Source organism: Podarcis melisellensis, assembly GCF_964234715.1.
Source record: "Podarcis melisellensis genome assembly, chromosome: 3".
Lineage (NCBI taxonomy): Eukaryota > Metazoa > Chordata > Lepidosauria > Squamata > Lacertidae > Podarcis > Podarcis melisellensis.
In genome coordinates this window covers 4,581,230-4,604,451 of record NC_138530.1, presented here as the reverse complement: position 1 = coordinate 4,604,451, position 23,222 = coordinate 4,581,230, and the positions used below count along the sequence as shown (strand labels likewise).

Sequence of the window (23,222 nt, the reverse complement as noted above, 5' to 3'; positions counted from 1 at the left end):
GTGTGCGTCTTATGGAGCGAATGCAGGCTGCGCAGCTATCCCAGAAGCCAGAACAGCAAGAGGGGCTTTCACTGCGCAGCGATCCCTCTTGCTGCTGTGGCTTCTGAGATTCAGAATATTTTTTTTCTTGTTTTCCTCCTCCAAAAACTAGGTGCGTCTTTTGGTCTGGTGCGTCTTATAGAGCGAAAATTACGGTAGGTTGTTAGGACTGCAGTTGCCCAGAGTTAACATAAAAAGTTAGTTCAATATTTCATGGCCCCTTCAAGTATTTTTAGGTCATTTACCCTCTTGTTTGTGAAGCAAAGATCACCAGTGTTGAAGCAATGATTCTTCATCATCAACTTTGTTGGACTGGTCATGTTGTACGAATGCCTGATTATCGTCTTCCAAAGCAACTACTCTATTCCGAACTTATAAAAATGGAAAGCGTAATGCTAGTGGTCAACAAAAGAGGTTTAAAGACTGTCTTAAGGCAAATCTAAAAAGTGTAACATAAACACTGACAACTGGAAAACACTGGCCTGAGCGCTCCAGTTGGAGAACAGCCTTTGGCAAAGGTGTCATGGGTTTTGAAGACGCTTGAATTCAGAACAAAAGGGAGAAACATGCTAAGAGGAAGGTACGCTTGGCAAATCCACACCGTGATCAGCTCCTGCCCATAAATCTACGTCTCCACTGTGAAAGGACGTGTGGATCCAGAATTGGCCTCCATAGTCACTTACGGACTCATTGTTAAAACCGTTTTTATGGAAGACCATCTTACTCGACTACGAGTGATCACCAAAGAAGATCAGTTAACCACAGTTAACCTTGCCATTTTTTCTAAGGGTTAATAATAATAATAATAATAAAATAACCTTCAGTAGCGGCAACAGGCAAATGTTCACAACCTGAATTTTTGCTCTTAAAAATGCTGAGAGTTGCAGGTGGTGGTTCTGCAGCGAAATGTTGCAGAAAAATAAGGCTGGTTTGCCAGAAGTGTAAAAGGTTGCGTCCCAGTCTGCTTATCTGCACTGAATTTGAAACAGCGGTTGTTGTTGTTTTTTGCATGTGGAATTGTTTTGAATTTATTTATCGTTGATCGTTTCCCAAACAATTGCAAGATCGCTTCTTTGACATCTTTCATGGGAAGTGATTTTGAAATGGAATCAAAGAAATAAACAGGGCCTGTTGGATACATATCAGTGTTCAGAATGCACCTTACTGGCTGCGTATTCAATTATTCCATGGGGGTGGGGATATTAGTCAGATGCATAATGTGCAGGTAGCGTAAGAGAATCCCTTTCACTTCTTGGAAAGGTGAGATAAGAAATGTTATTAATTATTTATCTGACTTGGTATGATGCAACTCTTCCCGCTTTCCCCTTCTATTTTATTTTTAAAATTTTTATTAACTTTTTCTTTGTTGCCCAGGGCTGTTCACAAGACCTCCCCACCCACAAACTTGTTTTAATTTGATTATCAAGAGAGCGTTGTGCAAAGGAAAATAGCCCTCCAAGGCTCTGCATGCCAGTCCCGAGAAAGAAGAGGGGAACGTTATGAAAGAGAATCAAACTCTTTAAATCTAAACTTCTTAGGCCTCCGAGTACAAAACAGGCGTTCGGAATTGCCACCCCGAAATGCAGCTTGGTGGGTGAGAGGACGACGGAGCAGATGTTGAAAGATGGTGAAATAGAGAAAGTAGGACAAGCCTTGGAGGATGGGGCGGAATCCGACTTGCGCAGGAACATGACCATTTCTTCCCTGTCCTTAAATTCTGGTCCTCATTGCTGAAAGGGAATGGCGAGGCCTCGAATACAAGCCACAGTCCCTTTGGACGTCCCAAATATTTCTCTTTTGTCGCCATGTCTCTGCATATTCTCCAGGCACCTCTTGTTATTAAGTCTCCGTTTGATTGTTCAGCAGCTTTTTATCCCCCATCTGTCGCTAAAATCTGGGCTTGCCTGCTTTCCCCCTGTTTCCACCCACCCTGCCCGTATTTGAAGCCCCCTTTTGTAGACTGGGCACAGGGGTGGGATTTCTGCCATTTTGACTGGAACGATGTTGCTGCTGTTTTGCGGGGAGTTTGGAGACAAGGATGAAACCAGTTACCAAAGCCATAGCAGAATGGAATCTGGGGTGTAGACCGTATGTAGAAAGTTCTCTCACGATTTCTGAAACACACACACACACTCTTTGGGTAAACCAGGCCATTGAGAGCTTATCCCCCTCCTCTCCCACCCATAAAACCCTTCCTGACACGAGGTGGCAAACAGGACAGCCTTGCATGCCATAAGTAACATGGGAGAATTACAGCACCAACAACTTGCAGCCAATGCATGCGTGTATTTAACAGCATCAACGGCAAAAGCAAACTGGAAAGCGTAGCAAGGAAAGGCAAATCGTGCAAATCCAATCTGATTTCAGGAATTGGGCCTATTCAGATGTGGACAGCATGCAAATTGCTGGTTGGGGTGGGGGGAGTGTCGCCAAAGTTTTGGAGAGCCGTGGCTTTGAAACTCTTCTCCCCTTCCCCAACCTTGGTTTAAAATGTAAAGGGACCCCTGACCGTTAGGTCCAGTCGTGGCCGACTCTGGGGTTGCGGCGCTCATCTCGCTTTATTGGCCGAGGCAGCCAGCATACAGCTTCCGGGTCATGTGGCCAGCATGACTAAGCCGCTTCTGGCAAACCAGAGCAGCACACAGAAACGCCGTTGACCTTCCCGCCGGAGCGGTATCTATTTATCTACTTGCACTTTGACGTGCTTTCGAACTGCTAGGTTGGCAGGAGCAGGGACCGAGCAATGGAAGCTCACCCCGTTGCGGGGATTCGAACCACCAACCTTATGATCAGCAAGTCCTAGGCTCTGTGGTTTAACTCACAGCGCCACCCGCGTCCCTCCCCACTGCTTAACAAACCCCGAATTCCTCCTCTCGACACCATCGTCTCATCCGCACGTTGAGACCGCAAAGCTGTGCCTGTTTTCACAGCATTAAAATGAGCAGTGAAAGAGTAATAATTAAATCACGCTTGCTAGAAATGCCTAAGGAAGGTGATGAATGGAGAGCTGGCTTGTCTCTTACTGTTCAGGGTTTTCCCTTTTGACTTTTCATTAGCCTTTTCTCCTCCAGAGCAGACACGCTTAACCATCCTGACTCACTAATTGCTGCCACAGTCTATTGTGGTTTTCACAAATTAAACAAACCGCACGTCATAAACCCACGTGTATTGGCTACTTACTCTAATTTACAAGCCTTGTCTCAAAATGAGCCACCGCCGGCTGAGTAGGAAGTTTTTGAATAATGGGGAAACGGTGTGTATTTTTAGGAAGGCGAAACACGAGCCTATAGCTCCTCTCCCCCTTTTCTTAACCCACCCATCCTTCTGATGTCTCTCCAAAGACTTTCCTGAAAATTTTAACGAACACCCTTTAATTATTTGAGATTAGTGCTGTTAAAAGAGAATGAGGATAGGAAAGGCCGGGATTTAATCTCTTTGCCAGACAAATGCATCTGACTCCCAGATGGAAACTGAGCATCTCTTCTCATCTGTGTTGCGCTTCGGATGTGATAAATGTCTGTCGCTCACCTTCCTTGCCGCTAAACTGAAGCCCAAGTCAGGGCTGTCAGTAAATGCAACCTATAATGCGAGCCAGCAGGAGTAGTTTTCCTGCAAATAACATTCCCACGTCCTAACATGGTTCCAATGTTTAAAGGTAAAGGTAAAGGGACCCCTGACCTTTAGGTCCAGTCGCGGATGACTCTGGGGTTGCGGTGCTCATCTCGCTCTATTGGCCGAGGGAGCCAGCGTACAGCTTCCGGGTCATGTGGCCAGCATGACTAAGCCTCTTCTGGCGAACCAGAGCAGCGCACAACCCGAGCATCCACTGTACATGGAATGTTGCAATTATTTATTTCTTAATTTGGGGCACAAAGAATAGGGGTCGTCTTATACACGGGGGGGTCGTCTTATACAGGGAAAAATACGGCAATGTTGCCGTGCTGAGAATTTCTCTCGCTCTCGTCCTCCGTGCTCATTAGCTGTCTCTTTCAGGGACAGGAGAAAAATGATCTGCATCCAGACCCCCAGGGTCTTGCATGTGTGTACATGTACGTGGTCCGCTTTGATGTGGGCAACACTAGTATGTATTCAGCCACCTTCGCCGGGCAGGTGCCCTGCAGATGTTTCGGCTGATAGGAATTGTGGCCTAGCCCATCTAAGGGCACCAGGTTTGGCGGAGGCTGCCCACAGGGATTGCCTGAGCTGCAAGCTGTGCCTGGGTGCCCTGCGGTTTGCTTTCATGGCAGGGCTTCTGGTCCTCTGCTTATCAAATGAGGCTGTGTGTGCATCTTTGTGGAAAGAACACAATGCTTATTTGAAACCGGCCTTTTGGCCTATATTGAGCTGCTTGTTTTACACGGCGTAATCCTCTTTTTGAAACCTCCATATGCAGGGAAGGGCCACAGGGATTATGTTCTTATTGCTGCTTTTAATCCCAAGCGCCGAATAATACGAGCACAATAAAGACCTAAACGTTTTAAGTGACATATAATAACATAATCCTGTCTCGCAATTTGGGGGGAGGGGGGCGAAAAGCCTTCTCCGCTAGAGGTCGCTTGGCTGGACAGCTGCATTGAAAGGCAAATTTCAAATGGGCTGCTGTGAATTGTGCAGATTTCGTTGCACTTCCTGCTTCGGTCACATGAGCCGTGCTTGCGCGTAAGGATAAACCATGGTTTAGAGTGGCGTGCATGAGCCACAGTGGGTCTTTCCTGGCCTTTCACGTCTCCTTGTCCCACACAACTGAGAGGAGAAATTCAGCAGCTTCCACTTCTGCTTTTAGCTAACCATGGTTTACTGTGCCTTTCGAACCCAGAATTGCTGTTAAGGCTAACCACAGTTAATTTCAAAAAGCCTACTTAAAACTCATCTCTTCGCCTCATCTTTCCCGAGGGATAAATCTGCTGTGTCGATGTATTAAGATGACCTGGAGATTTGCGGCGCATTTTGTGCTTTCCTTGGGACTGTACATTCTACAGTTCCTTTTACGCTATTTGCCACCATGATGGTTTTTGCCCCTTAACGCTGGTATTATAATCCCCTCCCCACCGATAGAGAAATACGTATATAAAAGCCAGCTTCAGAAACCACTGTTTGATGCCGGCTTCTTTGAAATTAGCCATAGTTAGCGCGAACCACATTTTTGTTGTAACAGACCACACAACAAACTGCAGTTAAGCAAAAGCCCCCAGTCTTCCCCTTTTCTTGGAGGCCCGAAGTTTGCTCCGTCTTTGCGACGTTCCTAGCGCTGCGCCTTACCAGTGCTGCTATTACGGTGCTTTTCTCTGTGTGCCTCTTGACTCTTAATCGGATGGAGGGTAAGAGCAGAGCGGCAGCGGTCAAGGTCAGATCATTATGCCAGGAGACAGACCAAGCGAAACAGATACCTCGAGAGCTGAACGCCGCCTCCCTTTCTAAGCACAAGTGGCCAACGAGAGAAGATCTGCAATTCATGTTTTATTCCTGCGACTCTCCCTGCCTCGCTTTCCCTTCCTCCACCACACACTCCTGCTGGCCAGAGGCGGCTGGGAAATGTCAGGGTCAGTCTCCTTACACCTGATGGGGGAAGATACCGGGGTGTTTTGTCACTAATATTGCTGGTTCCTCTTCCCCCCAACCACCCTGCAGTCTCATCGTGGTTATCTCACATCGGGAATGGCATTTGGATTTCCGCAAACAGCTTGCCTCGGGAGAGGTGGTCAGCGCTTTCCCAGAAAAGCAGGGTGAAAATATAATAAATTGGGAGTCAACGACACACACAAAAATGAGAGCACACTTTGGAGACTAATCTTCTTGCAAACAGGGCTGGGCAATATACCAATATGCCGTTCAAAACCGTTTTGAAGTCAATAATAATAATAATAATAATAATAATAATAATAATTTGTACCCAACCCATCTGGCTGGGTTTCCCCAGCCACTCTGGGCGGCTTGCAACAAAGATTAAAAATACATTAAAATGTCACACATTAAAAACTTCCCTGAACAGGGCTGCCTTCAGATGTCTTCTAAATGTCAGGTAGTTGACATCTGATAGGAGGGCGTTCCACAGGGCGGGTGCCACCACTGAGAAGGCCCTCTGCCTGGTTCCCTGTAACCTCACTTCTCACAGGGAGGAAACCACCAGAAGGCCCTCGGAGCTGGACCTCAGGGTCCGGCCAGAATGATGGGGGTGGAGAAGTTCTTTCAGGTATACTGGGCCGAGGCTGTTTAGGGCTTGAAAGGTCAGCACCAACACTATCCATAGCCATGATACTGGTTTCATCATTCTTGACTTGGCAATATATTGTGAATCATGATGTGTGTGTGTTTGTGTTACGCAAAAATCACAATGTGGGGGAAACCGTGAAGCCAGCCAGTGCCTCTGCATACCTCCATCCTTATTTCAGACATCGCGATATATCGGTACAGTGGTACCTCGGGTTACAGACGCTTCAGGTTACAGATGCTTCAGGTTACAGACTCCGCTAACCCAGAAATAGTACCTTGGGTTAAGAACTTTGCTTCAGGATGAGAACAGAAATTGCATGACGGCGGTGTGGCGGTGGCAGGAGGCCCCATTAGCTAAAGTGGTACCTCAGGTTAAGAACAGTTTCAGGTTAAGAACGGACCTCCGGAACGAATTAAGTACTTAACCCGAGGTACCACTGTACATTGCTATGTTTAGCTGGTGATGTACCGCGATGTTGGAAACCAGATATCGCCCAGCCCAACTTTCAGGACGTGAATTTCTGCAAAATCTGTGGGATCTTGACCCTGTCATATCTGCGATCCTATACAGTGGAACCTCGTGTTACGTACCATCCTCCTTGCCAACGCTTTGGGTTATGAGCTCCGCTAACCCGGAAGCAGATGCCCCTTGTTGCAAACTTTGCCCTCAGATGCGAGCGGAAGTCGTGCTCCGGTGGCAGCGGGAGGCGCTATTAGCGAAAGCCTGCCTCAGGTTAAGAACGGTTTTGGCTTAAGAACGGACCTCCGGAACGAATTAAGTTCGTAACCGGAGGTACCAGTGTATCTATTTACTTGGGTGTAATGCGCCATAAGTCTTTTACTCGTCTCTTCTTGAACTCTGTACTGTGTGCGGAAATGCCTTTCTCCTGACAACCTGGCGTATCTGCAGAAAAAAAACCTGATTATTGAAAGTGATATTAAAGCGAATACTTTTGAAGATGCGTATCTGCGTCATTGACCAGAACTGTTGTCTTGTGAATTTTTTAACTTGTGATTTCTTTTGCACTTACGAATAAGAGCGAGCGAGCAAGGTGTTAACCTGTTATTTTCCTTCTCTCCCTACCTCTTTTTCCTTGCATGTCCCGCGATGTTCCTATTTCTGAACTGTAGGAGCCAACCCAAGGTAAGTCTTTTCCGATTGCACTTTGGAGCCTGGGGTGTGTCGGGGTGTGTGGGAATCCTGATATTTATTTGCCTTTGGATTCTGGGCAGAAAAATATTTACCACTTTCTTTCTAAATGTGCTCGCTGCTACTGTGCAAAGAAGGGGAAACAATACATTAAAAGCTCTTCTCTCCCGAAGCACCATTGGCAGCCAAGATATGAGTCACAGGAACAAATGACAGCATGGTCACACACTGAACGCTGGGGGTTGTGGATGAAAGATTGTGTTGTGTGGTGATTTTTCTTCTTATTATTAAACCACACGAATCGTTTCCTCCCGTTTGCACAGCGTTGGAAAGTTGCAGTTGCTGCCTGTCAGTATTCTCACTCTCTTCTTCTCCAAAGCTTTTATTTTCAGACAGTTTCTTTTGCAGCGTTTTAAAGAAGTTGAGGCCCAAAGGGGGGAGGCAAAACAGCCCTGAATGGCTGCATTGCAGGGGGTTGGGCTGAATGACCCTCGGGGTCCCTCCCAACTCTACAATTCTATGACTAGGGAAACGAGAGGGTGCTTAGAGTATGTGGGAATGTATCCTCATGGAAGCGTTGGTCAATGTTGTTTCTTTTCGGGGTGGAGTTGCGTGGTGAGCACACACCTCAGTTGTTCTGTCAGGCAGAGGGCCTTCTCGGTGGTGGCCTCCGCCCTGTGGAACACCCTCCCACCAGATGTCAAAGAGAAAAACAACTACCAGACTTTTAGAAGACATCTGAAGGCAGCCCTGTTTAGGGATATTCTGTTGGAAGCTGCCCAGAGTGGCTGGGGAAACCCAGCCAGATGGGCAGAGTATTAATAATAATAATAATAATAATAATAATAATAATAATAATAATAATCCTCTAATCCTCACTTGCTTTCTCAGTCCATTTCTGAAAGACTGCAGAAGTGCATGACTGCAGATTCCAGGCGTGCGGGTTGCTGCAGTCAACACTGGTCCCTGCCAGATTACGCCTGGGTGGCAGGGAGCCCCTAAAATCTTGCTGTAAAATAGACACGGGGAGGAATTGCCCCAAGAATTGACATTGCCAGTCCATCAACCTCTAGTCTAGCACTATTCCAAGTCTGGGTCCCCAGTTGTTGGACTCCAAAATAATAATAATAATAATAATAATAATAATAATAATAATAATAATAATAATAATTTATTTTTACCCCGCCCATCTGGCTGGGTTTCCCCAGCCACTCTGGGCGGCTCCCAACAGAATATTAAAAACACGATAAAACATCAAATGTTAAAAACTTCCCTAAACAGGGCTGCCTTCAGATGTCTTCTGAAAGTCAAATTATTGTTTATTTCTTTGGCATCTGGTGGGAGGGCGTTCCACAGGGTGGGTGCCACTACCAAGAAGGCCCTCTGCCTGGTTCCCTGTAACTTGGCTTTTCACAGTGAGGAACTGCCAGAAGGCCCTCGGAGCTGGACCTCAGTGTCTGGGCAGAACGATGGGGGTGGGGATGCTCCTTCAGGTATACTGGGCCGAGAGCAGTGGTCAATGCCTTAATGATGGGAGTTGTAACGTTGCAACATCTGGAAGACCGCAGGTTAGTTGTCAGTGACCTACATGGAATGTTGGCAGCAGTTAAGCCGACCAACCCAGATGTTTCCAGACTACAACTTCCATCTTCCCTGGCCAATGGCTAAGCTGGCTGTGGATGATGGGAGTTGGGAGTCCCAACAGCATCAGATCAAACAGGGTTTCCCAAACCTGGGTCTCCAGTTGCTTTCGGACTACAACTCCCATCAGCACTGGCTCCCGGTGGAGTACAGGGTCAGATTTAAGGTGCTGGTTTTGACCATTAAAGCCCTTCACGGCCTAGGACCCTCGTACCTACGGGACCGCCTCTCCTGGTACGCCTCACAGAGGACCTTAAGGTCCACAAATAGCAACACCCTAGAGGTCCCGGGCTCTAAGGAAGTCAGATTAGCCTCAACCAGAGCCAGGGCCTTCTCAGTGGTGGCTCCGGCCTGGTGGAACGCTCTGTCTCATGAGACCAGGGCCCTGCAGGATCTGATTTTTTTTCCGCAGGGCCTATAAGACAGAGTTGTTCCGCCTGGCCTTTGGCTTGGAATCAACTTGATCCCCTTCCCCTCTTTCCTTCTGTGATGGAACTCCCATTTGGGGTCTTCCCTGGCTTTTCATCCCTAAAAATTTTTTTGATTTGAGTTTCCATTAAAATGAGACTGTATTTTAACATTGTATTTTAATCTTGTTTTTAGATTGCATTTCAATCAATTTGTTTTTATATCGGGTGTTAGCCGCCCTGAGCCCGGCCTTGGCTGGGGAGGGCGGGGTATAAATAAAATTTATCATCATCATCATCATCTCTAGCTAGCAGGACCAGTGGGCAGGGATGATGGGAACTGTAGTCTGAAAAACACCGGGAGACCCAAGTTTGGGAAACCCTGTGATAGAAGAGCACTGCTTCGGTTAATTCGAAATGCACAGCCCCTTTTGAAGTTTAGCTACTGATCAGGGACCATACACATCCTAAACTTATTGTTGGATAACCGTGTATTGGTAGTTGGGTGTCTGTTTTCCGTATGGCCTGTTAAGCTGGTTGGATTGTTCACCTCGTAAAAGTAAGACTTTCATAAGATGTCTCTGGTTTGTCTCTCCGCAGGTGTTTGCCTATGATCACTGCTTCTGGTCTATGGACGAAGCTGTCAAGGAAAAATATGCAGGTAGTATTTCAGGGCTGAGATACAGACCTAGTACTGATCTAGCAAGGAACAGAAGAACCTGCGTTGTACCAAGTCAGGCTATTTGTCCATCTAGCTCATTATTATCTGAACTATCTGGGGTTGTCTCCCGGCTCTGCCTGGACATGGGGCAGAATATTTGTCTGAGGGGGAGGCTTAGTTTAAAAGTCAGTTTCAGAAAGTCAGTCTGCTAGGCCAGAGGTTTTCAGCCTTTTTGAGTCCACGGCTCCCTTGACCAACCACAGTAGTACCTTGGTTCTCAAACTTAATCCGTTCCGGAAGTCCGTTCCAAAACCAAAGCGTTCCAAAACCAAGGTGTGCTTCCCCATAGAAAGTAATGCAAAATGGATTAATCCATTCCAGACTTTTAAAAACAACCCCTAAAACAGAAATTTAACATGAATTTTACTATGTAATGTGACCATTGATCCATAAAATGAAAGCAGTCAACCATGTACTTTTGTCACACAATCAATGGATCAGTAGCTGAACTGGGTTCCACACAGCCGCAAAAACAAAACAAAAAGAGCCGCAAAAACAAAAATGCAAAATAGATAGCAAAACCAGACAGACCTCAGCGTAATGCTCAAAACCGAACTTTGGCACTCAAATCGGAAGCGTAAGACTCAAAACGGAGCACGTTCAACTTCCGGAAAAAGTTCGCAAACCGGAACACACACTTCCGGGTTTGTTGTGTTTGGCTTCCAAGTTGTTTGAGTACCAAGGTGTTTGAGAACCAAGGTAACACTGCACATTCTTTCTGTGGCTCCCTTGTGGGGAAGCGTGGTCCGAGCCTCAGACGCCCAGTTAAGTCACCCCTTTCCTGCAGAGCCAGCAGCCCCTCACCCCTTTTCAAGCACCTTCCCTTGTGGAGCGTTCCCTCAGCCTCCTCTCCCCTCTCCTTGGGAGTCCTCCGGGCACCTGCGGCCACTGCCCTGGTCTCTAATCTGCCCAACCCACCCCAAAGAGAAGTGCCTGCTCCCTGGCCAGCCCCAGAGGGACCACTCGCCTGCGGAGCTCGTAGCCAGGGCTACTGCAATGAACAGCCACACAAGGCTTGGGAGGCAGAGATGTGAGAGGTTCATCAGAGGAGGGAGCGAAGGAAAGAGGGACAGAGGCCATTGCTGCCCAAGGCACCTCTGATCATCATTCAGGGCGCCCCAGGGTGCCACAGCACACGGGTTGAAAACCACTGTGCCACACTGAGGCAGACTCCCCCAGAGGCAATATTTCAAGCGACAAAGGCTGAAATTTATGAGCAGCAAACGGTTCACTCAAGGCCCCAGAGCAGGGGTCAGCAAACTTTTTCGGCAGGGGGCCGGTCTACTGTCCCTCAGACGTTGTGGGGGCCGGACTATATGTTTTTTGGGGAGATATGAACGAATTCCTATGCCCCACAAATAACCCAGAGATGTAGTTTAAATAAAAGCACACATTCTGCTCATGTAAAAACACCAGGCAGGCCCCACAAATAACCCAGAGATGCATTTTAAATAAAAGGATGCATTCTACTCATGTAAAAACATGCTGATTCCCGGACCATCCGCCAGCTGGATTGAGAAGGCGGTTGGGCCGGATCCGGCCCCCGGGCCTTAGTTTGCCTACCCCGCACCCCAGAGAGTCTGTGCCCCCCCACCTTAAGGGTTAATGCAGAGATTCACAACGGAGGCTGAAAATTATCTGGGTTCATACCAACATGGAGTCTCCTGTTACTTCCTGAGAAATCACCAGTCTGAGCAGAGGAATGATGGGTGGGGAGAGGGGCTGCTGAACATTTCCCCAGTCATTCTTTTCCCAGCGCAAAATTTGCCCTTTCCAAGTTGCTTCCAAAAGTTAAAATACCAAAAAAGCTTAATCTTACCAAGTCTGGCTGCGCACTGATGTTCCCTGCAGGATGCAGGCATGGGCAGCCAAGGTAAGCGACCATGTTTTCTTAAACTCTAGTTTTTCCACATCCCCTGTTTTTGTATAGGCTCTGTATGATCACAAGGATTTGCTTAAAAGCCTGCAGGGCGACGGACAAACCATTTTTATTTTTATTTTCTTATCGAAAAAAGCAGGCACTTCTACTGAGCAAGAGGAAGTGGTCTTATTATTATATTATAAATTTAATAATAATAATAATAATAATGTTTTGTTAATAATAATAATAATAATAATAATAATGAAATAATAATACTACAGTGGTACCTTAGGTTACATACGCTTCAGGTTACAGACTCCACTAACCCAGAAATAGTGCTTCAGGTTAAGAACTTTGCTTCAGGATGAGAACAGAAATCATGCTCCGGCGGCGTGGCGGGAGCAGGAGGCCCCGTTAGCTAAAGTGGTGCTTCAGGTTAAGAACAGTTTCAGGTTAAGAACAGACCTCTGGAACGAATTAAGTACTTAACCTGAGGTACCACTGTAATAATAATAATTACACATCCTCCTTACATCTCCTCAGCTTTGGTCCTTTTACAGTCAGGCTCTGAAAGATGAGCTTATCTATAGCTCAGGCTGGATTCAGACACAGAGAAACAGTGTGGCCTAATGGGTGGAGCTGAACCTGGGAGACCCGGGTTTGAATTCCCTGCTCGTTTGCCAAGCTCCCTGGAAGACCTTTGGCCAGCAGCTATCTCTCAGTTTGGCCTTCCTAGCAGGGCAGTAAGGTAAAGGTAAAGGAACCCCTGACCATTAGGTCCAGTCGTGACCGACTCGGGGGTTGCGGCGCTCATCTTGCTTTAGTGGCCAAGGGAGCTGGCGTACAGCTTCCAGGTCATGTGGCCAGCATGACTAAGCCGCTTCTGGCAAACCAGAGCAGGGTATGGAAACGCTGTTTACCTTCCCGCCGGAGTGGTACCTATTTAGCTACTTGCACTGGCGTGCTTTTGAACTGCTAGGTTGGCAGGAGCAGGGACCGAGCAACGGGAGCTCACACTGTTGCGGGGATTCGAATCGCCGACCTTCTGATCGGCAAGTCCTAGGCTCTGTGGTTTAACCCACAGCGCCACCCGCGTCCCTAGCAGGGTAGTGGGTGAGGGCAAAACCACGTAGCCCTGCCCCTCCCTGCGAGACTTCCTTGGAGGAAAGGTGTACTAAATCCCAAGAGAGAGGACCCACAGTCCCAAGTCCGTACGCTGCTTTGTCGTGATCCATTCTGCGTTGGTGTAAACGCAGATTAACATAAAAGGGACTTACGGGAGACTTCAGTTCGATCAGAATAAAGATCTACCCTGCAGTTTCCGTCCTTAAAGACTTCATTTGCTTTGGACACACATGAAAGACGTTAACAGTTCTCATATGATGCGTCTTGCGGCGTGTTTTGAAGTCCTGGAGGGCCTTATCAAAGGAGGTTTACGACTTCTTCCTCTTCTGACCGAATCTTTTTGTTCTAATTTTAGGCCAAGACGTTGTTTTCAAGTGCCTTGGGGAGAACATTCTCCAGAACGCTTTTGAAGGCTACAATGCCTGCATCTTCGCCTATGGACAGACCGGTAAGCGCTTGCTCCCTTGGGAGGGTGGGAAAATAAAATAAAATAATAAAGTTTCTGATTATATGAGATTACGCTTTGGCAGTTTGGTTAGACCCTACCACCACCACCACCCAGGTTGCTGGACTACGACTCCCATCATCCCTGACTGCTGCCCCTGGTGACTATGGATGATGGGAGTTGTAGTCCCACAACATTTGGGAACCCAAGATTGAGAAAGGCTGATTTAACGCAGCTGCAAGGGACAGAAGCCTGGATGGGGCTGGAGAGAGACGAGGCGATCCTCCTTTGCTGAGCAGTTCGCCATTGATTCCCACGGGGAATGTGCTTCTCTGGGCCTGAAAACTGTGGTCCATTTGGGGTTTTGCTCTGCTTCTGGGGGGGGGTTTAATATATAATTTTTTTATTCATTTTTCTTTTTCATTCATTACATACCTCTTAACATTTACTATACAGTGTTACCTCAGGTTACATACGCTTCATGTTACAGACTCCGCTAACCCAGAAATAGTGCTTCAGGTTAAGAACTTTGCTTCAGGATGAGAACAGAAATCGTGCTCTGGCAGTGCGGCAGCAGTGGGAGGCCCCATTAGCTAAAGTGGTGCTTCAGGTTAAGAACAGTGTCAGGTTAAGAACAGACCTCCGGAACGAATTAAGTACTTAACCCGAGGTACCATTGTACTAATAGTGTGAATGTTTATTTAAATCCTGCCATCAAGTCTATCGACTTTCTTCGTTTCTGTAAGTATAATATAAATGGTTCCCATTTCTTTTTCACAATCGCTGTTGTCTTTTTCTCCTAATCTATCTGTCATTTTTGCCAGTTCTGCATAGTTCATCAACTTCTCTTGCCACTGTTCTTTAGTTGGTATTTCTCCAGTCTTCCAATTTTGTGCAATCAACATTCTTGCTGCCTTAGTGGCATACATAAATAAAGTCCTCATTTCTTTCGATATATCTTGGCCTAAAATACCTAGTAAAAATGCTTTTTTTAAAAAAAGAAAAGTTATGTTCAACATTTTCTTCAGTTCATTATATATCATTTCCCAATAGGCTTTTACCTTTTTACAATCCCACCACATAATAAATAAAATGACATATTCACACAGCAAATAGTTGGACTGTGGAACTCCCTGCCACAGGACACAGTGAAAGCCAACCAACTGGGATGGCTTTAAAAGAGGATTCAACAGATCCACAGAGGAGGAAAGGGCTATCAAAGGCTATTAACCCCCAGAGTTGGAGGTAGCAATGCTGCTGGATACCAGTTGCCGAAAATCACAGGAGAGAGAGCTCTTGTGTTCGTATTCCCCAGCCACTCTGGGCGGCTCCCCACAGAATATTAAAAGCATGATAAAATATCAAACATTAAAAACTTCCCTACACAGGGCTGCCTTCAGATGCCTTCTAAAAGTCAGATAGTTGTTTATTTCCTTGACATCTGATGGGAGGGCGTTCCACAGGGAGGGCGCCACTACCAAGAAGGCCCTCTGCCTGGTTCCCTGTAACCTCACTTCTCGCAGGGAGAGAACCGCCAGAAGGCCCTCGGTGCTGGACCTCAGTGTCCGGGCAGAATGATGAGGGTGGAGACGCTCCTTCAGGTATAATGAGCTGAGGCCATTTAGGGCTTTAAAATTCAGCACCAACTCTTTGAATTGTGCTCGGAAACGTACTGGGAGCCAATGTAAGTCTTTCAGGACCAGTGTTATGTGGTCTCGGTGGCCATTCCCAGTCACCAGTCTAGCTGCAACTACAGCAGGAAATGCCAGAGATCAGTACAGTGGTACCCCCGGTTGCGAATGGGATCCGTTCCGCAGGTCTGGCCTCATTCCAAGGAATTTGCAACCAGAGGACCGCTTCTGCGCATGCGCGTGGTGTGGTTTAGCGCCTCTGTACATGCGCACGCCGTGTTGAGCGCTTCTGCACATGCGCATGTGGCGATACCTGGAAACATACTTCCGGGATTGCCGTGTTTGCATCCCGAAGTTTACGTATCTAGAGGGATACATAAGCAGACGTACAACTGTACATTGACGTTTGTGGAAGGCTACGTTTTCCTGTGGAATTTCTTCCAGGAATTTGGTGTACAGTGGTACCTCTGGTTGTGAACGGGATCCGTTCCAGAGGCCTGTTCACAACATGAAAAGAATGCAACCCGCAGCGGCACGTCTGCGCACGCGTGGGTTGCGATTCGCCACTTCTTCGCATGCGCATGATCTCATTTTGCGCTTCTGCGCATGCGCGAGCGTTGGAACCCGGAAGTAACCCTTTCCAGTACTTCCGGGTCACTGTGGGACATAACCTGAAAGAACGCAACATGAAGCAGATGTAACATAAGGTATGACTGTAGTTTTGTTTCACCTTCCCACCTGCAAATCTAGAACACTCTTTTTTTTCCAATCTCCTTGGTGGCTCGTTTACGAAGACACCCTGAAATTCTCCCTTTCTTCCTATCCGCCGGCCTTCTCCTCCCTTCCTCCTAAAGCGCGTCTTCCTCCCCTTTTTCCGCAGGGTCCGGAAAGTCTTATACTATGATGGGCACAGCTGACCAGCCTGGACTAATCCCTCGCCTGTGCAGCACCCTCTTCGAAAGGGCCCAGAAAGAGGAGAGCGAAGAGCAGAGCTTCAAAGTGGAGGTTTCTTACATGGAGATTTACAACGAGAAAGTCCGGGACCTGCTGGACCCAAAGGGGTAAGGTGGAACGCGGCAGCAATCGAGGTGGCCAGCAACCTATTGAGCCAGGCGCTGAAAGCCAGCCTTTTCTCAAGGCATGCCTACGGAGGGGCCAGCCGAATGAACGTGTATTTCTCTGAACAAAATGGACAGTTTTCGTTTAGTGGGGAGGGCCAGCCCTTCATAGTAGGGTGTGTGCTTTGCTTGAGAAATATCCTCAGCGTTTTTGGGTGGGGCTGCAGAGCCATGGCAGAACTCCTGCAGAGTAGGGCTAAGCAATACAGTCATAGGTAAAGGTAAAGGGACTCCTGACCATTAGGTCCAGTCGTGACCGACTCTGGGGTTGCGGCGCTCATCTCACTTTATTGGCCGAGGGAGCCAGCGTTTGTCTGCAGACAGCTTCCGGGTCATGTGGCCAGCATGACAAAGCTGCTTCTGGCGAACCAGAGCAACACATGCTGGAGTGATACCTATTTATCTACTTGCACTTTGACGTGCTTTCAAACTGCTAGGTTGGCAGGAGCAGGGACCGAGCAACGGGAGCTCACCCCGTCGCGGGGATTCAAACTGCCGACCTTCTGATCGGCAAGTCCTAGGCTCTGTGGTTTAACCCACAGCGCCACCCATGTCCCTAATTCAGTCATACCTCAGGTTAAAAAACGGAACTGGTTACACCTGGGTTTCACCGCTCGCACATGCGCAGACGCTCAAAATGACGTCACGCGCATGCGCAGAAGTGGCGAATCGCCTCCTGCAGACGCGGCTTGCGTTCTGCTCGGGTAGCAAATATTGCTCCTGTTCGCAACCAGAGGTAACACTGTATTAGGTTTTCAGCATTGTGATATATCAGCAGCCAAACATCGCAATATACAGTGGTACCTCGGGTTACAAACACTTCAGGTTACACACTCCGCTAACCCAGAAATAGTGCTTCAGGTTAAGAACTTTGCTTCAGGATGAGAACAGAAATTGTGCAGTGGCGGCATGGTGGCAGCGGGAAGCCCCATTAGCTAAAGTGGTGCTTCAGGTTAAGAACAGTTTCAGGTTAAGAACGGACCTCCGGAATGAATTAAGTACTTAACCCAAGGTACCATTGTACTTAATACAGCCATACCTCGGAAGTCAAACTTCGCCTTGCGACTCAAATATTTTGGCTCCCGGACACCGCAAACCCAGAAGCGAGTGTTCTGGTTTGTGAACGCTCTTTGGAACCCCAATGTCTGATACGGGTTCTGCGGTTTCCAATTGGCTGCAGGAGCTTCCTGCAGCCAATCGGAAGCCATGCCTTGGATTCCGAACGTTTTGGAAGTCAAACGGACTTCCGGAACGGATTCCGTTCGACTTCCGAGGTACGACTGTATCTCGCAATGTGTGAAATAAGGATGGAACTATTAATAATAATTAACAACAACAACTTGGAAAATTGGTAAAAATGATTCTGCAAAAAAACCAAAGTACCACCTAAATAATAATAATAATAATAATAATAATAATAATAATAATAATAATAATAATTTATTATTTATACCCTGCCTATCTGGCTGGGTTTCCCCCGCCACTCTGGGCGGCTCCCAACAGAATATGAAAAACACGACAAAACATCAAATGTTAAAAACCTCCCTCAACAGGGCTGCCTTCAAATATCTTCTATGTAGAGACATTGGCTGGCTTCACGGTTTTCCCTGCGTCCTGATTTTACTTAGCACACAGGCACACCATGATTTGCCGTATATTGCCAGGTCAAAACTATGAAATCAGTATCGTGATACGGACTTGAAACTGGTTTTGGACGATATATCAATATATCTCCCAGCCTTACTGGAAAGCCTCTGACGGCCAGTGTAGACAATACTGAGCTAGGTGGACTGGTGGTAGAAGACAGTTTCATGCATTCCTAGTACGTCTAGTCAGAACTGCAGTTAATGTGGCAGATCCATAACTGGGATCTCCCATGTTTCACTTTATTTTTCTTTTAAATTGCAGCTCCACTCCTCTCAAATCAGATTGAGACCATGGTGCTGGGAGAGAAGGGATTGACTTTACCTGTTTGGGCTGCCTGTAGTTGTTGTTGTTGTTGTTGTTGTTGTTGTTGTTATTACTACTACTATTATAATTACCGTATTTTTCGCTCTATAAGATGCACCAGACCACAAGACGCACCTAGTTTTTGAAGGAGGAAAACAAGAAAAAAAATAATTCTGAATCTCATAAGCCAGAACAGCAAGAGGAATCGCTGCGCAGTGAAAGCAGCAATCCCTCTTGCTATTCTGGCTTCTCTGATAGCTGCGCAGCCTGCATTCGCTCCACAAGACGCACACACATTCCCCCTTACTTTTTAGGAGGGAAAAAGTGAGTCTTATAGAGCAAAAAATACGGTATTTAAATATATTACCTGCCCTTCACCCTAAGGCGGGTTACAGCAGTGTAAAATCCAGCCTTACAAACAGTTTTGAATAATTTAGAATTACGAAAACAATGCAGTCACGTCTAACAACAGCAACACACTGTAATAAATGCTCGTGCAATTACTTGTATTCGGAGTTCCAGTCTTTCTGCATCGCAGAACTTCATCTTTGGAGGGTCAAGGCTAAGTTATGAAAGGAGAGGGAAGTCTAAATAGCCCCAGACGTATGTCCTTGGCAAATATCTCCTAACCTTCCCTCTTCCCAGCCCTCCCATGACAATTGTCACCTTGCGTTAACTCGAATGCCTTTCAAACCTAAAGAAGTGTTAACAGTTATTTGTCTGTACTTCCCTGTTAGCGTGGAAAGGAATGCGCAGCTCTTATCTCTTCTATCTTTTTTTTCAAGAAAGTTTTGTGGTTGCCTTCCTACCCTCCACCAATTGCGGGAATTGGTTGGCAAAATGTGCCGTGACTTGGAGCACACTGGGCCTGATCTAAGCTGAGCATCCTTTGGTTTCAGGAGGAAGGGTTTAAGCACATGACTCAACTCTCCCGTTGGAAATCGGTAGCCACTTAGCTTCGGCTGCCTGGGTCGTGGGCCCTACATTTGCAAGGAGAGTAATGCCTTATTCTCTGTGCTTTCTTTGGAAACAGGAGTCGACAATCGTTGAAAGTCAGAGAGCACAGCGTTTATGGACCGTACGTGGATGGGCTTTCTAAACTGGCTGTTGCCTGTTACAAGGTAAAGAAATCTAATTGTTTGGTGGCAATAACAGCCAAAGCTGCTTACAGTATATAAGAAAATAACAATGGCGCAGTTCAGATGCGACGGTTTGAAAGGCATTCTTGAAAGACCTACACTGGCTCCCAGTACATTTCCAAGCACAATTCAAAGTGTTGGTGCTGACCTTTAAAGCCCTAAACGGCCTCGGTCCAGTATACCTGAAGGAGCGTCTCCACCCCCATCATTCTGCCCGGACGCTGAGGTCCAGCGCCGAGGGCCTTCTGGCAGTTCCCTCATTGCGAGAAGTGAGGTTACAGGGAACCAGACAGAGGGCCTTCTTGGTAGTGGCGCCCACCCTGTGGAACGCCCTCCCATCAGATGTGAAGGAAATAAGCAGCTATCTTCTTTTTAAAGGACATCTGAAGGCAGCCCTGTTTAGGGAAGCTTTTAATATTTATTGTTGTATTGTTTTTAACACTTGATTGGAAGCCACTCAGAGTGGCTGGGGAAACTCAGCCAGATGGGCGGGGTATAAATAATAAATTATTATTATTATTATTATTATTATTATTATTATTATTATTATTATTATTATTACTTATTTTAATATTCTGTTAGAAGCTGCCCAGAGCGGCTGGGGAAACCCAGCCAGATGGGCAGGGTATAAATAATAAATTATTATTATTATTATTATTATTATTATTATTATTATTTAGGTGGTGCTTTGGTTTTTTTGCAGAATCATTTTTACCAATTTTCCAAGTTGTTGTTGTTGTTGTTGTTATTATTATTTAATTTATTTATACCCCGCCCATCTGGCTGGGTTTCCCCAGCCACTCTGGGCAGCTTCTAACAGAATATTAAAATGCAATAGTCTTTTAAACATTAAAAGCTTCCCTAAACAGGGCTGCCTTCAGATGTCTTCTAAAAGTCTGGTAGTTCTTTTTCTCTTTGACATCTGGTTTTAATGAATCAGCCACAAATTAAAACAGATTAAATACCTATCCTGCCTCCGTGATTCGGATGCCTCCCCTCAGCACCAGCCTGTCTGCGCTTCAGGAAAACTTGAATATTTGCAAGTCTATTCCTTAATCATAGGTTGGTGTTCCATATCGCCCACCTCTGGGTATACAAGCCCTGCCAGGATTAAGGATATGATATGCTCTTGCAGGCGTACACAGAGGTCTCGAACACCTTCATTCTCCCAGTCTTCAAAAAAAGTAAATAAAAAAATCTTGTAAAACCGGTTTAACGAGCGAGCACACTGTTTGCAGAAATGTTAGCGATAGCCTGAAGCACTTAAAGAAAGTTTAGCATGCAAGGAAGGTGACTGGGGCCTCTTGCCTGTATTTGCAGCAGCCACACGTGGAAAACGAAAAGGAGACAAAGCCACAAACACAGGGAGCAGCCGTATGTTGAATCTGCCCGGTGCTGAGGTGGCAGGATACACAGGGGCAGCAGATCCAATCTCCAAGGACTGCATTACTTGCTTCTGCAGTGGCAGCGATGGCTGTGACATTCTCTTTGGGGGCCGGATCTGCTCCCCGCCCCAAACATCGCCTCTACGGTGGCCCGTTAAGGTCTCAGAGGCACTGCCGTTCTCCTCCCACCCTTGTTCCCGATGTAAATTTGAATTCCCTCCTTGTTCCTGACGCCGATCTTCATTCACCTGCAATACCGTGTCCAGTTTTGTTTTTGTTTTGTTTTTTCAAAAAATTTATTAGTTTTCACAATATTATAAACAAACAAACACACAAGACGAACAAACATAAATCATAGCCTTATTGAAAATTACACTTAATATCTTTGTTAAGTGACTTCCTCGCTTCCCCTTGGTTGAATTTCATTGCATGTCCTTTTAATGGTTTTCCAAATCCCATTTCTTATGAAATTTAACTTAAACATTAACATCCTTAAATCTTCACCTTATGGAATTAAACATATTAATTCATCACTTAAAATAAATAAAATCCTAAGCCAATTAAGTATCTGCAAGCTATTTTTAGTTAATTTAACTTAACAAATTTAACTAGATAATCATTAATTTTTTTCCACTCTTCCTGATACTCCTCCTCCTTCTGGTCGGGGACTCTTCCTGTTAGGTTGGCTAGCTCCGAAAAATCCATCATCTTCATCTGCCATTCTTCTGTTGTTGGTAATTCTTGGGTTTTCCACTTTTTAGTTAACAAAATACGAGCAACAGTTGTGGCATACAAAAATAATTTAACATCTTTCTTGGGCAAATACCGTGCCCAGTTGTGGGCGCCACAATTTAAGAAGGATGTTGACAAGCTGGAAGTTGTTCAGAGGAGGGCAACCAAGATGATCGAGGGTCTGGAAGCCAAGCCTGATGAGTAACGGTTGAAGGAGCTGGGTATGTTTAGCCTGGAAAAGAGGAGGTATGAGAGCCGTCTTCAAATATCTCAAGGGCTGCCCCATGGAAGATGGAGCAAGCTTATTTTCCTTGCTCTGGAGGGTAGGGCTTGAACTTGTAACTTGAATCCATTGGTTTGTGTACTAGCCTCCAGAGCAAGAGAAAACAAGCTTACTCCACCTTCTATGTGACAGCTCTTGAGATATTTGAAGATGGCTATCATAGGTGGCAGAAAGTGAGGAGGAATTAAAGAATCTTTTAATGAGGGTGAAAGAGGAGAGCGCAAAATATGGTCTGAAGCTCAACATCAAAAAAACTAAGACCATGGCCACTGGGCCCATGACTTCCTGGCAAATAGAAAGGGAAGAAATGGAGGCAGTGAGAGATTTCACTTTTTTGGGCTCCATGATCACTGCAGATGGTGACAGCAATCACAAAATTAAAAGACGCCTGCTTCTTGGGAGAAAGGCGATGGCAAACCTAGACAGCATCTTAAAAAGCAGAGACATCACCTTGCCAACAAAGGTCTGTATAGTTAAAGCTATGGTTTTCCCAGTAGTGATGTATGGAAGTGAGAGCTGGACCATAAAGAAGGCTGATCGCCAAAGACTTGATGCTTTTGAATTCTGGTGCTGGAGGAGACACTTGAGAGTCCCACGGACTGCAAGAAGATCAAACCTCTCCATTCTGAAGGAAATCAGCCCTGAGTGCTCACTGGAAGGACAGATCCTGAAGCTGAGGCTCCAAGACTTTGGCCACCTCATGAGAAGAGAAGACTCCCTGGAAAAGAGCTTGATATTGGGAAAGATGGAGGGCACAAGGAGAAGGGGATGACAGAGGATGAGATGGTGGGACAGTGTTCTCGAAGCTACCAGCATGAGTTTGACTGAACTGCAGGAGGCAGTGGAAGACAGGAGTGCCTGATGTGCTCTGGTCCAGGGGGTCACGAAGAGTCGGACATGACTAAACAACAACAATAACATCATAGTTCCTCTCAGTCTCCTCTTTCCCAGGCTGAACATACCCAGCTCCTTCGACCGTTCCTCATCAGGCTTGGAGGAAAGGGCTATGGATGGCTGCCGGCCACATTCTTTGCGCTCTGCTTCCACAGCTGGAGACAGCAGTGATTCCATGTAACAGTTTCTGGAAACCCCAGGGGTGAGAGGGCTCTTGCATTCAGTACCTGCTTGCATCCAGTCAACTGCTGTGAGAGCAGGGTGCCAGCATGCTCTTCTCCTGTTCTTACATTGGACAGATGCACAGTGCCTTTCCTTCACCACTGAGAAGTGGGGGACTTCCAGATGGCAGAGCCAGGACTCCAGGCTTACTCTGGAGGAAAGGGGGGGCCTTGCATAGTTGGAAATGAAGCCCTGAGTAGAATGATACGATAAGATAATCTTTATTGTCATTGTTCCATACAGAACAATGAAACTGAAAAAATCTACAT

At 46.4% G+C, this 23,222-nt stretch overlaps 1 protein-coding gene across 2 annotated transcripts in view; it reads left to right on the top strand.

Annotated features, from left to right (window-relative positions):
- KIF13B (kinesin family member 13B) overlaps positions 1-23,222 on the top strand; it is a 184,586-nt gene that overhangs the window by 51,392 nt on the left and 109,972 nt on the right. For both annotated transcript variants that reach the window (XM_081903636.1, XM_081903635.1), the window contains exons 3-7: positions 7,381-7,393; positions 10,048-10,108; positions 13,510-13,602; positions 16,111-16,291; positions 19,332-19,419. In XM_081903636.1, the coding sequence (XP_081759762.1) occupies positions 7,381-7,393; positions 10,048-10,108; positions 13,510-13,602; positions 16,111-16,291; positions 19,332-19,419 (436 nt within the window). The remainder of the gene's footprint in view (positions 1-7,380; positions 7,394-10,047; positions 10,109-13,509; positions 13,603-16,110; positions 16,292-19,331; positions 19,420-23,222) is intronic.